The sequence below is a fragment of the Pristis pectinata genome, chromosome 21 (genome assembly GCF_009764475.1).
Source record: "Pristis pectinata isolate sPriPec2 chromosome 21, sPriPec2.1.pri, whole genome shotgun sequence".
NCBI lineage: Eukaryota > Metazoa > Chordata > Chondrichthyes > Rhinopristiformes > Pristidae > Pristis > Pristis pectinata.
Window position 1 is genome coordinate 32,170,214 of NC_067425.1, and position 15,565 is coordinate 32,185,778.

The following is a 15,565-nucleotide window of genomic DNA, read 5'->3' on the forward strand; positions in this document are numbered from 1 at the left end:
TATTAGTTCCACAGTGTTGGCTGTCACTCCTCCCTACGGTACCGTGCCTGACCTGCTGTGTGTTTCCAGCTCTTCCTGATGAGAGTGCAGCAAACACGGGCAGCTCTCTTCACAAAGAAAGGTGAGGGACAGGTGGCCATGCCCCAACACCACTGCCAATGGAACGTAGCACTCTGTCTAATGAGGAATGTGGAGTTGTGCTGAGCGGTGAGCTCAGCAGCTAACCAGGAGATCTTGCTGGGAGGATGGGAGCCAAGTGTTGGGTCATTGGGCCCAGAAGGTGTATGCTCAGGAGATCAAGAAAAGATCAACCAATGTAGAGCCAAGAGCAGTGGCGAGACTTCATGGGAACCCAATAACTCTGGAATTTGGCCATTCACCCCCTCATCCCTGCTGTTCCCTTCTCTAACAGCATGGCTGACCTTTTACCTCAGCACCACTTTCCTGCATTAAACCCATTTCCTTGGATTCCCTTAATATCCTGAAAACCATCAATCTGTCTTGAACGTACTCATGACTGAACCTCCAAGCCCTCTTGGGTAGAGAACTCCATTACACTCTAGGTGAAGAAATTTCTTCTCGTCTCAGTCCTGAATGGCTGACCTCTTATTCAGAGTGAGTGACCCCTGATTCTGGACGCCCCAGCACTGGGAAACATCACCCCTGTGTCTAACCTGCCAAACTCGCAAGAATTTTCTATATTTCAATGAGATCGTCTCTCATTTTTCTGAACTTAAGACAGTAAAGACCCAGTTTGCCCAATCCCTCTTCATACAACAAACCTGCCAGTAATGTGGCCATATCAACAGACAATTTTCCTTCTGTGACATAAAGAAAATATGAAGAGCTGACCATTTGGGTGATGACACCAAACGGTCGGGCACAACTCCATTTTGCTGCTGGACCGGAGGTGAGTCAGATAATCCTTATCTCCATACTGATAATGCAAACTGCCTCTGTAAGCTGGTCAAGCTGCAGGTGCTGTCACTGAGGGTGGTGCACTGTACCAGCACTAAGGCAGGCACATTGATCCAATGAATCTTATAAATATGAAGAATGGAATGGGTATGATGGAAGTAAAACCAAAGGCTTGACTCTGGAGGGAACTGAACTCTGTCTGTGTACCCTGAGCCAAATGTGCTCTAACCCATGTCAACGGAAACCACACTGGAACTCCCTGGATTTGAACCCCAAGACGTTTTTAACCTTGCTGGATTGCATGTATTTAATGAGAGATTGTATACTGCTCAACAGGACTGAAGCCTTGCTGTGAATGGCGTATACAGTGGCAATCTGTTGGGATATAAATACAGGTCCTCTCCCGGTTACAGTAGGGTCCCGTTCCTGTGAACCGTTTGTAACCCAGATGGTTCACGAGCCGAAATGTGACCACAAACCAAGTTCCCACATGGCAGGGGATGCCGGCAGCCCCGCAGCAGCCAGCAAATCCACCCTGCCGGTCTCCCAAACGTCGCTCGTATGTACAGGCTGTACATAAGTCGGGCATTCATAAGATACCTTTATTAGTCACATGTACATCAAAACACACAGTGAAATACATCTTTTATATAGAGTGTTCTGGGGGCAGCCTGCAAGTGTCGCCACGCTTCTGGCGCCAACGTAGCACGCCCACAACTTCCTAACCCATACATCTTTGGAATGTGGGACAAAACTGGAGCACCCGGAGGAAACCCACACAGACACGGGGAGAACGTACAAACTCCTTACAGACAGCAGCGGGAATTGATCCCGGGTCGCTGGCGCTGTAATAGCGTTACACTAACTGCTACGCTACTGTGCCTGGGGAGGACCTGCATTCCGTGTATTTTTGGTGATATTATCCATCTGTTTGCTGCTTCAATGGCTGTAGGTATTAGTTGATAGAGAAGAAAGTTAACCACCATCTCTCTCACCGACTCGCACCGAACAACTTCATCTTTGACTCCATTCACTTCTTCCAGTTCAAAGATGTAGATGGGGAACCTGCATGGATCCTGGCTGTCCTGCTCTCTCTGTGGGGCAGTCCTTATTTCAGTTCTACTCGGGGGTCCTACTGCTCACCTCTTTTTCTGGTGATGCTGTTCCTGCTTCCACACAGAACGGGGAGATTTCATCACCTTTGCTGCCAATGGCCAGCGTGCTCTCACTTTCACATCTGACTGTTCCCTTCCTCAACTTTCTATCTCTACCTTGGGGTTGTAGGTTAGTGACCAGTGTCCACTACAAGGTCACAGACTTACTATCTCAATCATATCTTTTTTTTTTAACCCTACGAGAACTCCATTCCATTCTCTCAGTTTGCTTAGCTCTGTTGTAGCTCCTCTGATGGCTTCAGCTTCACCACCAGTGCAACTGAGATGTTTTCCTTTTACCTCAGCTATGACTTCCTCTCACCATAGTTGACAGGACTCTTAATTGCATTTACTCCATTTCCAGCACCTTCCCATGCAACCACAGGAGATGAGTTCCTGCCCTTTTGCCTCTTCCATCCAGGGTTACAAATACTCCTAGGTGAAGCATCATTTCACCTGCATTTCATCCAACCCTGGTGTACAGCATTTGGTGCTCACAATGTGTTCTTCTCAGCACTGGAGAAACCAAATGCAGATTTGGTGATCGCTTCACAGAACACCTCAATTTGGTCTACAGGGGTGACCCTCAGCTTCCAGTCCCAATCCCACTCTGATCTCTCTGTCTTTGCCCTCCTACACTGTTCCAACTTTAAACTCAAGGAACAGCACCTTATCTTCCAACTGGGAGCATTACAGCCCTCGGGACTCGACATTTAACTCAATGATCTTAGAAAATTGGCTTTTCCAGTTTGAGACATAGAGTTATATAGCACAGAAATAGGCCCTTCAGCCCAACTTGTCCATGCTGACCAATATGTCGATCCAAGCTAGTCCCATTTGCCTGCGTTTAGACCATATCCTTCTAAACCTTTTTCCATCCATGTACCTGTCGAAATGTTTTTCAGATATTGTAGTTGTACCTGCCTCTACAGCTTCCTCTGGTAGCTCATTCCATATACTGACCACCCTCTGTGGAAACGTTTCCCTTGGGTTCCTTTTTAAATCATTCCAGCCTCTAGTTTTAGACTCCTCTACCCTGGGAAAATTACCGCGACCATCCACCTTATCTACCCCCCTCATGATTTTATAAACCTCTATAAGATCACCCTTTAGCCTCCTATACTTCGGGGGGAAAAAAGTCGCAGCCTGTCTAGCCTCTCCTCAAGACCTCCAGTCCCGTAACGTCCTCCTTGCCTCTGACCCAGCCAGTTCTGATGAAGGTTCACGAATCTACAACGTTAGCTTGGTCTCGCTCCACAAAGTGCTTCCAGCATTTTCTGTTCTTTTTAATCATAGTGAGTTAAGGACAATTCTGACTTTTGGTGTCCAGTCAGATCAACTCCCCACCCCCTGAAGTCTCAAGAGTGGAAATGGGCAACAGATCACAACCTCTAATCCAGAACCAAATTGTCCCCATTTACTTCAGACACTTCCAATGAAATATTACATGACCAACTGTCCATTCAGTAATATCGCCAAAAGACATTTCTTGTTTTAATCTTAAAATTATTGATAATATAATTTTGCATTGAAACTAGCTTTAGTATTGAACTTCATGGTGTTGCTTGTTTAACATTTATCTTATTTCTTTACAATATAGGAGGCTTTTTCAACCCATTGCATCCATTGCCAGCTCACAGAACAATCACAGTTTCCATTATTTTTCCTCACATTCTGTTTAACTCCCCCCAGATTCTACCCTTCACCTACACAGGGGGCGATTTACAGTGGCCCGTTAACCTACCAATCTATGAGAGATATGTGGAGGGAAACACAAGCTTTCAGAGGAAACTGGGAGATGGTGGAAACTCCACATAGTCAACACCAGGTCAGGATTGAACCCATGTCATTGGAACTGTGAGTCAGCCACTCTACTGGCTGTACCACTGTACCATCCATAGAAGAGTAGTTGTCCTGGCTAACGTGTTATTAGAGTCATACAGCACATCAAATCAGTGCTGCCTATCAAGCACCTGTCTACAGTAATCCTGCACTGATCTTATTTTATTCTCCCCACATTCCCATTAACAGCAGTTAGAGTAACGCTATTTCAGCGCTAGCGACCCGGGTTCGATTCCCGCCGCCGCCTATAAGGAGTTTGTATGTTCTCCCCATGTCTGCATGCGTTTCCTCTGAGTGCTCCGGTTTCCTCCCACATTCTAAAGACGTACGGGTGAGGAAGTTGTGGGCATGCTATGTTGGTGCTGGAATTGTGACACTTGTGGGCTGTCCCCAGAACATTCTACGCAAAGATGCATTTCACTGTGTGTTTCGATGTACATGTGACTAATAAAGATTTCTTATCTAACCTATACACCTGAGCACCAGCTCACAAGTAGTGTGAAAACTCCACGCAGACAGCACCAGAGGCTAGGATTGAACCCAGGTCACTGGAACTGTGAGGCAGTGCAACTGTACCACCAAACATTAGTTTGACCTTCTATGGTTTCCCTCCTCGTAGGTGCCACAAGGGAAGAGATTTAAATTTGCACCCTCCTGCATCGTATCTCAGCTTTTCCTCTCTTACACGGATGCCTGTGTTTTCCTCTCTTACACGGATGCAGTCACTGGCATTGGCCAGGTGTGGTGCTGGAGGAGATCAGTCTCTGGCCTTGGTCTCCAGTGCGGACAGGAGTCCGGGCCAGGGATCCAGTATTGGGTCATTGCTGTGGTATTTCAGAGTAGAAGTGGAAATGGCCACCGGTTTCTGACTAAATATTCTGAGCTAAAGGTCTTCTTCCTCAAAGATCTTTTAAAGGAATAACCAACTAGGTTCTGGACTCTGTAGACTCTTGATTCTTCTGCAGTTGTCTCCACAGAGTGAATGGCCAATGGGGTTCCATTAGGCCCAAGCACCTCATTTACATTTTGGACAATCAAGTCCAGGCACCCTTCCTGCAAGCCTTCCTGTGGGAAGTCCCAGAACAACACATGGTCCTATGGATTTCCACCCTTCGGATGAGAAGTCATTGACTGGAGCTTTTTATTCTGCATTTTGCTGGCGCAAGCAGAGTGTACGATCCGAGCTACTGTATTTCATACAAACACTCGAATTCGGAGCAGGAGTAGGCCACTCGGCCCCTCGAGCTTGCACGGCCAGTAGGATCAAGGCTATTCTGTAACCTCAACTCCATGTTCCTATGGAAATCTTCCATCCCCTTGCTTATTAAGAATCTACACATTTCAGCCTTAAAAATATGCAAAACCTGCTTCCATGCCCTTTGAGGTAAAGAATTTACAGCCTCTCAATATTCAAAGAGAAAAATATACATATCAGTCTTAAATGGGTAACCTCTTTATTTTTAAGCTGTGACCTTGTTCTAGATTCTCCTACGAGAGGAAACGTCTCTCCACATCTCCACCTGTCAAGGATCCTTGCAATCTTGTGCTACATCGAGCTGCCTCTCACACTTCTGAACTCCAACGGATACAAGCCCAGCCTTTCCTTTTGAGAAAACCCACACGTTCCAGACATTTGCGTAGTAAATCTTCCTTGAACTGCTTCCAATGCATTTACATCCTCTAATGTAGGAGATCAATACCGTACGCAATGTGTCAAGCAGCATCTGTGGAGGCAAAAAGTGTAAGTTGACATTTCAGGTCTAGACTTGCTGCAGGGTCTTGACCCAAAACGCCAATTTGTACCTTTTGCTTCCACAGATGCCGCTTGACCTGCGGTCTCTTTTGTCTTCTGTACATGGTGTTCCAGGTGTAGCTCACCAATGTCCTATATAACTGAAGCATAACTTTCCTACTGTTGTATTCAGTTACAATAAGCAATTGCAGTCAGTTAGTTTTCCTAACCACTTGCTGTACCTGCATTCTAGTTTCAGATACAGACTGGGCGCTGGTCACAATCCCATTACCGTCAATTGCCAACAATGCTGTTCTGTTGTAATTTCCTCTTGTCTGTCTCATGCTGACCCACCCCCCCCCCCCCATTAATATGCAACACTTTGGCCAATGCTAAAATGTGTTCGGGGAGATCATCATGCAATAATGAACAGCTCCTCATGAGAGATCCCAAAGTAATATTCAGCTGTTTTTAAGGTGGTACAGGGTGAGGTGTTTGTAAATCGGGTCAGTGCAAAAAGTGTCTTTATTATGAGAGGGCTCTTTCTTATTCTGCTGACTTAAAGAGAAAGATTTACTTGAAGATATGAAATGCAGAGAATACAACGATAATGAGACTGTGTGTGACTGTTCGCTGTATGAGAACTATCAATGAAGAATCAAGGTAATTAAAATGTCCCTGTGTGGTGGCCGCCATGTGGTAGTGCCGTGAGTACCTCTCGACCACCTGGGCAGTGATCACAATGAGGCTGTGCAAGCAAACGCCCTGCTAATATTTAGCAGTTTTCCCCAGGGAAGTATGAGGCAGCAATTTCATCCATAGTGCCATAAGCTGAGAGGGAGATGTCCACACAGCACTGGTTGGTGTCCTGTCATGAAGTAACAGTATCGGAGAGGATGTACTGTGTAAAGGCCCTTGTACTCGGTGGAGTCTTGCATACAGTGGCACAATGTTCCAGTGACTGGGGTTTGATCCTGACCTCCTGTACTGTCTGTGCGCAGTTTGCGTATTTTCCCTGTTACTGTGTGGGTTTTCTGCCAGCGCATCTGTTAAATGGCAAGAGCCCTCGGAAGTCAAAAGCAAGGCAGTCTGACGTTAACTCTGAAGAGAAAGAGTTTGCCTTTAATGCTCAGGTGGCACCTCACCACAAGGATGCCAGCATACCCAGATGTAGATAATGTTGCTTTGTGATATTACTGCATCTTTCTTTATCCCAAGGTTAGTGAAATCAAACTAGACTGTATAATCCACATTGCTCATTCTGTTAGAACAGAGGTTTTCAACCTCTGGTCTGCAGACCACTGGGGGTCCGCGGCGGGTTGCCAGGGGGTCCGCGAGCAAGCCAAGTAAAAAATGGAAAAGTGACCTGTTAAAAAGACGTAGCTTACTTGCTCCAGTTTTCCACTATTCAGAAAATCGGCCACATCTACTCTATCTGTTATAGGCGACAATCTTAGAGACTTAGACGGTATTCCCTTCCGGTAAGCTGCCGCTTAATATTCAATTTGTGTAGTCAGAGTAGTCAGTAGTGTTCACTACTCACTACTATTCCGTTGTGCACTGTATGTTAGCGAGACTGAGTGACGTTGGTGTGCCTTAATAATACCGCTTACTTACCGTGCATTTATGCCACAGTGACGTCACTGTTAAACAAAAAGTGCACAAGCGTGTAAATTTTAGATTAGTTTTGATAATTTTGTTTATCAGAAATAGTAATTAAACTGTCCAGCGTGTATTGCTGAGTATGGAGAAATTTCTGAAGAGAAAAGCTGACCAGAAACCAGAAGATTCTGATGATGAAGGGGATAAGGGTGACCGAAAGAGAAAACAACGCAAGTACGATCCAGAATACATTTCATATAGTTTCATTGCAGTGGGGACAAATATGGACCAACCTCTCTGTGTTGTGTGTCTGCAAACACTGTCCAACGATGCAATGGGTAGCATTACAAATAGCATGTTCCAGAAAGCCTCACACAATTGGAGAAGAGCTTATACTGCCTGCAGCAGTAGATATGTGCGAAGTTGAACTGGGAAAAGAATCCAGTCAAAAACTGAAAGCCATTCCACTGTCTGATAACACAGTAAGCAGAAGAATTGGCGATATGGCAGAAGATATACAGAGCCAGCTGATAGCACGTCTTCAGCAAGTCAGATTTGCGATTCAGCTTGATGAAAGTACTGATGTTGCCAGTGCTGCGCAGTTGGTTTATGTTTGATGTTGCTGGGGAAAAGAGGCTTTGGAAGACTTTTTGTTTTGCAAGGCACTTCCAGGGCGTGCAACCAGTGAAGAACATATCCGTGTGCTTGACACTTTTTTTTTGTACAATCGGCATTGGCATGGACACAGTGTACTGGAGTATTCGCGGATGGTGCTGCCTCAATGACGGGACGGAAGTCGGGTCTAGTCGCATGAGTGAAAGAAGTAGCTCCACATGTAGCAGCAACCCACCGCATGATTCACCATGAGGCTTTGGCTGCAAAGGTAATGGATGAAAATCTTGCAGATGTGTTTTCCACGTGCATTAAAATCGTTAATTTTATCAAAGCCAGGCCGCTCAATCATCATTTGTTTGAAAACATATGCCATGAAATGGAAGCCAAGCATAAGCATTTGTTGCAGAAGTCAGGTGGCTGTCACGAGGCCACGTTGTGTAGCGTGTATATGAAAATTGCAAGATGAACTGCTCATTTTTCTAAATGAGCATGACGGATCATTGGCACAGTTCTTGACAGATGAGACGTGGGTTGCCAGATTAGCTTATCTTGCAGATATTTTCAACATTTTGAATAGCTTAAATCTATCATTGCAAGGACCTGGCACAAATGTTCTGAAAACGCATGACAAAATCAATGCCTTCCAGAAAAAACTCCGTATCTGGAAGGGAAGATGCGAGCAAGGCGTCTATATGTTTCCATTGCTGGCTGACTTTCTGACAGTAAACGAGACTAAGACAGAGGCCATTGCGAGCACCATTTTGAACCATATTCAACAGCTGTCACATTATTTCCATGAGTATTTCGGCGACGATGACACGAGCATGTTTGATTGGATTCGAAATCTGTTTGAATGCATGCTTACTGATTTAACTGGACGTGAACAGGAAGAATTGGCTGAACTGTCATCTGACAGGACTTTGCGCTTGCAGTTCAACCAAATGTCACTGTTGTCATTCTGGATAGCATGTTCCCAGGAGTATCCGCTGCTGTCCGGCAAAGCCGTCAATGTTCTGTTACCATTTGCAATCACTTACTTGTGCGAAATAGCATTTTCTGCAGTCACTGCCATGAAAACCAAATACAGATCAAGACTGAATATTGAGGATGACATACGCGTATGTTTGTCGCACATACCACCACGTTTGGACAAACTCTGCAGTGCAAAACAGGCACAACCTTTACATTGAACTGAACACTGAAAGACACCACTGGTAATTATCTGTGATTGAAATAGTCACTTATTTCAATAGGGCCTATGTGCAGTAATTTAAGTGTTGTATGCATGAATTATCGATTGTTTGATTTTGTGGGCTTTGGGGGTCCGCCATCTAACAAGGACATGTTCTGGGGGGGGGGGGCCAGAGCATGAAAAAGGTTGAAAACCACTGTGTTAGAACACTGAAGTAAATTGAACCTCGTTAATTGTGAAGACTGGAGAATGGCTGATCTGCACCAAACCTCATCTCTTCTGTGCCTGTCCCCCAAGCCCTCAGTGCCCCACTCTTTAAATCCCTCCAGTGATCCAGCCTCCTGGGATAGAAAATTCCAAAAATTGACACCCTCTGTGAGAGAGAATCCCTACGCACCTCAGCTTTAAAAGACTGCCCCCTTTTTGTAATCATGTCCCTTGTTCAACCTCTCCCATTCCAACTCTATCCTCAGGATTCGACTGTGTGTTCAATGAGGTCACCTCTCCATTCTTTTAATTCTAAGGAATACATGTCCAACTCTTTTAGCTGCTCATGATATGACAACCCTCTTGTCCCAGGAATTAACCTAGTGCGTAACTTTGGACTACCTCCAATGCTAGTATATTCTTTTTGTGAGACACCGTTCCAGACTTCCACTGCTCATGGTGTGTTGAGGGCTCCTTGATATTACCTCTGAACCATCAAACTTTAACTTCGAGGTTTGCCTGCTTGCTGTGGGCTCCACACCAGAGGGCATAGTTTCTATGCACCATTTAATTAAGCACTTCAATTAAATCACGCATCATTTTCTACACTCTTGGTATAAGAACTGGTCAATGCAGACAGTCCTTATAATTTCACCCTTTTAGCACCATTGTTTTCGTAATGAAAAACATGCCGATGCTGGAGGAACTCAGCAGGCCAGGCATCACCCGTGGAGAAAAGCAGGCGGTCAACGTTTTGAGTCAGGACCCTTCTTCAGGACTGAAGATAGGAAAAGGGGAAGCCCAATATATAGGAGGGAAAAACAGAGCAGTGATAGGTGGACAAAAGAGGGGAGGCGGGGTGGGCACAAGGTGGTGATAGGTAGATGCAGGTAAGATAGTGATAGGTGGGGGAGGGGAGAGTAGGTCCACTGGGGGGATGGGTAAAAGGTAAGAGGAAAAAAGGCTAGGAAAGGGAAGAAGAGAAGAAGCATGGTGAGGGTGGGGAAGGGGGCCAACACCCCCCCCCCCCACCATGCTTCTTCCCTTCTTTCCTTTCCTAGCCTTTTATTCCTCTCTCTCTCTTTCTTACCTTTGACCCATCCCCCCAGTGGATCTGCTCTCCCCTTCTCCCCCACACCTGCCTCTCACTACCTCTTACCTGCATCTACCTATCACCTCCCTGTGCCCACCCCGCCTCCCCTCTATTGTCCACCTATCACTGCTCTGTATTTCCCTCTCATATATCGGGCTTCCCCTTTTCCTATCTTCAGTCCTGAAGAAGGGTCCTGACCCGAAACGTTGACCCGCCTGCTTTTCTCCGCGGATGCTGCCTGGCCTGCTGAGTTCCTCCAGCATCATCGTGTTTTTCATCTAGGTTCCAGCATGTGCAGTCCTTTGTTTCTCTAGTTTTCCTAGTGAAACTGTGTTCCACTCCCTTTAAGGCTGATGTTATCCTTTCCCAGTTATCAGTAACGTAGTCCAGTTGGTGTTTGCACAGATCTTTATATAACCACACCATGACTTTGTATTCCAGTCTCATTTGTATAAAAGCTACCATTCCATTAGCCTTTTAGATGCCTGTTTTGCGCATGTCTGTCAGTGAACCTGTTAAATGGCAAGTGCCCTTGGAAATTATAAGTGGGGCAATTTTGATGTTAACCCTGAAGAGAAAGACTTTGCCTTTGATGCTCAGCTGGCACCTCACCCCAAGGACGTCAGCATACCCAGATGTAGACGATGTTGCTTTGCTATATACTTACATTTCTCTTTATCCCAAAGTTAGTGAAAGGAAGAAATTAAACCAGATTGTATAATCCACATTGTTTATTCTGTTAGAACATTGAAGTTAATTGAACCGCGTTGCTTGTGAATACTGTTGAATATTTATCAGTGACAGATAATTTGCACTCTTACGTTATGGAGGAGTGAGGCTGTTAACAGTGGGACCTGTCTTTTCAATTCTCTGTGGGCTCTGTTGGAATACAGTCAACAGCCAGGAACAGCAGCTGTTTGGGCTTATTTTGCAGGAAGCTGGTGATTTCCCTGTGGGATTGTTGAGCTGATCCGTGCCACCGCCCATTCCGTTAATAAAGCCTCCAATCTGTAGGGAAGATGACTACCGCAAGAATAGAGCAGAGATGAGATAAAGCATTAAACATCGCCTTGCCCAGGGCAGTGCTGTGAAGCTGCTGGTTTCCAGTGTATTTGGCATCGATTTCCTTTCGACCCTTGTGCTGCAATGGGGCGACCTCCCATTCCCCTGACTCTCAAAGCTATTGTGTTGGTTCCAACATGCAGTTAAAGAACACAGTGTAAATGTTTCCACATCAGATGGGTTCTGGGCTCCTCTTAAAGCATTGGAATGCCGGGCAATCCAAGCATATTAAGGTCATAGGCTGTGAACTGTGGGCTACAGGAGCTCGTCTAGACTGGTACATTTCTTGCTCTGGAAGCAAAGACCTCCTGTACTTCAAATCCTGTTGGGATGACATGTAGCAGCTGAAGGAGGTAAATCACTGCCCCAGTGTGAATGTGCTCACAGAGTTCTACAGTTATACAGTATGGAAGCAAGCTCTTCAGCCCAACTCATCCACACCAACCAAGTTGTCTACTTGAGCTAATCCCATTTCCCTCTAAACCTTTACTATCCATGTACCCGTGTAAATGTCTTTTTTTATGTTGTAATTGTACCCACCTTTACCACTTCCTCTGGCAGCTCGTTCCATATACTCACCACCTTCTGTGTTGGGAAAAATTGTCCCTGAAATCCTTTTTACATCTTTCCACTCTCACTTTAAACCTATGCCTCTAGTTTTAGACTCCCTTATCGCACAGGGGAAAAAAGACCGTGACCGTCCACCTTATCCGTGCCCCTCGTGATTTTATAAACCTCTATGAGGTCACCCCTCAGCCTCTTGCACTCCAGGGGAGAAAAGTCCCAGCCTATCCAGTCTCCCCTTGTAGCTCAACCTCAATAACGTCCTCACGAATGTTGCCATGATACTTTTACCTTAAATGCGCGAGATTATGGAGACAGATCTGAGAAGAGAGGGGCACGACCCATCTCTCCTCAGCTCTCCTCTATAATCCCATGCATTTAAGATAAAAGTATCAGACAACATTGTGTTTGGATACTGGGCCCCATGTCACTCCTTAAAGAGGGGGGGAGGGGTGGTGGGAAATGAGACCGTTAGGGCCGTTTGCAAGTTGTTGATGGGCATGGTATTAACCCCAGTGAACACTTGCTGTGTAGTTGTAGGGAGTGGCCGGCTGCCTGGAGTCAAAGGAGACAGGTCTGGCCACAGATTAAAATGCTGGTTTGCCTGCTGCCTGAAATTTCTTGGGCTCGATCATCACAGACCTTCAAATCGGGGAGCAGACGGACAAAGTTCAGACAGGACTTCTGTCACCTCCAGAAACCCACCAGTCCTGTCTCCATCTGCGCAGTGGGGTCAGAAGAGGCGGGAGTGCTTCTTCAGCGTGCTGCTGGGAATCAAACAATCTGGGGATAGTGCAGGGAAGTGGTATTGAGGTAAAAAACAAAATGGCAGGGCAGGAAAGGCAGCAAATGATCTTATGTCCTTACGGGAACACGGTGACGCAGCAGGTAGTGCTGCTTCTTTACAGCTCCAGCAACCTGCATTTGATCCTGACCCGCAGCGCTGTCTGTGTGGAGTTTGCATGTTCTCCCAGTCCCATTTCCCCCTCTCCTTTGTTTCCCTGTCGCTCTGTATTCACTGTCTCTCACATGCCCACCAACTCCCCTTTAATTCTTGTGGCCTTTTACCCACACTTGGGGTAATTTACAGTACCCATTTAACCTACCGATTTATACATCTTGATAAATGTACCTAAAATTAATTGACGCACAGTGAAAATACCTGAGTAGAATAAACCAGTCACGTGAGGACATCTAAAAGATGTATTAAGTTGCTCATTTACATATGTAACAGGACCTATGATTTGGGTGTCCAACAAAAATGCCTGCAAATCTGCCTTTGCCGTGTGATAGTGGCCCATATTAGGAATACGATGTTATACAGCAAAACTCATCCTCTCCTCTACCTTTTGACCCATTGCTTCCTTTCTCCAGGCTCAGAGGGCACATCTTTCTTCTCCATAATCTCACTTGATGGCTAGTAAAGAGTTTCACATGATTTTTCTTCACTTCCTACTCATGTACGTTTCTGATTTATTATTTAGGCAGAGAGATTGGTCGTCTACTCCTTCTTACCAGATGTCAACCAGCGTCGACAGCGGTAAAGCCAATTCCAACTTCACCGCTGCATCAAGGACGGGGAGGGAGAAGACCAGGGCTTTTCTAGTGCCTTCGAAGCTCTATTCTGCAGCTCAGGAGAGCAAAAGGAGTGTCGTACCTGCAACGGACAGCAAGAAAGTGCCAAGTCAACCTGTTATTCCTCAACAGTCAGACAACAGGATGAGCCGTACTTGGACCAACACCCACAGTGTTGATTCCAAAACTGACCAAAGCAGCTCAAATGTGAACAAGCAAAGCAGCAGGACTTTGACGCAGGCTCACAAACCCGCATCAGAAACGAGTTCCGTGCTCTCCAAAGGATCGGCGAGAAGTCACTCACCTACACCTGGCCCACAGTGTAAGCTGTCAGTAGCTCAAAGTGCTGAGAAGAAAAGTGAGAGGGGTGAAGCGGCTCTTCAACCGCTCGCCCTATCTGCTGTTGGGCAGGACGGTTGCTGGCACGATCCCAAATCCAGCAGGAAGCCATCAACTGATAGATCAAAGAAACCAAATCTGCACAAAAGTCCTATTCGATCGAGAACTCCTGATCCTTATAGCTTAAATAACAACAACAACAACAGAGGTGTGAACAGTGGCAGGATCAAAACGTGCCTATTCACACCGCCACCGATTCACCCGATCCAGGAATCAGAACTGTACCGAAGCTTCGAAGATGAAATTGTGTCCAATATGAAAGCTCTGGAGATGTGTTTAGTTGGGGACAATCTAGAGGACGGTGAGCCCAATGAATGTTCTTCACCAACGAAAGTGGACAGTCCCCCAAATCAGAAGGAAGCTAAAAGACTCGATGTGTGTTCTTCAAAGTATTCGATTTCCCCTTTCCAAGCTGCAGGCAGCCATGTCAATGACAGCAATCAACCCTCCATTTGTGGCCATGAGGCGTCACCTCCCTCGGCAAAGCCTACTCGGAATGGTGGTGGTTTTGGTGATGTCCTTGCCGAGCTTGTGAGCGGGACACCAAGCCTCAATCATGTGGATATCGAGAACTGGATAGCAGAGAGCTCCCTAGAAATTGTGCCACCTGATTCCAGCACTAAACTACAGCCAAAGGGTGTGAATGACTTGGAAACTAGCAAGCCGTTCTCTGACAGAGCTGAAGATCAAAGTGCAAATGAGGTCGGTTCAACATGTGACCAAAAGAGCAATGCTTTAAAGGGTGCTGTGAGGAGAGAGGTGACAGTGTCTCAAAATGAAATGACTGCCCTTGAGCTGAATTCCATGTCCACCAATGAAGGATCTGACACCAACTCATCCTTTGATTGGCCAGTCCCACCCTGCACTCTTCAGAAGACCAGGGTTCAACAGGGAAGACAAAAGAGGTCCTTAAGAAAGCCAGAGAGAGTTCCTTCTATCTACAAGCTGAAGCTTCGGCCCAAAATACGTCCCAGGAGGGATAACAGACCAGAGAAGAAGCCATCCAGAATCCCAACACCATTATCCTACAGACAGGAAGATAAAACAGTGAAAAGCACCACAAAATCTGGAAGTCCACATAAATCTCTCAAAGCTAACAACAGAGTTGTGGGATCTAATGCTCAGGGCAAACAGAAATCATCTTTGTATTTGACACAGCCAGAAGGTCTTGGCTCAGGAGAGGACTGTTGGCCTTCTCAGCATATGAACTCAAGGCAGGGCAGAACTTCAGAGAAACAGTCCATTACAGGGGACATTGGGCAAGGAAGTGAAGCTAAAGAGTCTTGGGTTTAATAGTTTAAAAAACACACTATTAATCTCAATTGCAAGCAATCCTGCATTGATATTCTTATGTGAGGTTATTATTTAGTTTAAAACCATTGTTTCCAAATCTTTCATTTGATCAACTGCACAGTTGACAAAACAATACAAAAACAAAACCTAGTTATCACTTTGAAACCAAAAGCATTTTCTAATCAAATTAAATGTGGTGATAACAGCACAAAGCAAAGGTACAAGTAAACTAGATGCACACATTTGCATGTCAGCTACACAATCTGAATGCTAATTATACCTAATAGATATGGGGAGAAGGATGAATTCTCAACTAA

The 15,565-nt window shown here is 45.6% G+C and overlaps 1 protein-coding gene across 1 annotated transcript in view; it reads left to right on the forward strand.

Moving 5' to 3' along the window:
* The window catches only part of LOC127581508 (GAS2-like protein 2A), a 34,781-nt gene extending 19,533 nt beyond the window's left edge, over positions 1 to 15,248 (forward strand). The window contains exon 6 of the mRNA XM_052035967.1: positions 13,466 to 15,248. Within this exon, the coding sequence (XP_051891927.1) occupies positions 13,466 to 15,248 (1,783 nt within the window). The remainder of the gene's footprint in view (positions 1 to 13,465) is intronic.
* Positions 15,249 to 15,565: the final 317 nt, after the last annotated feature.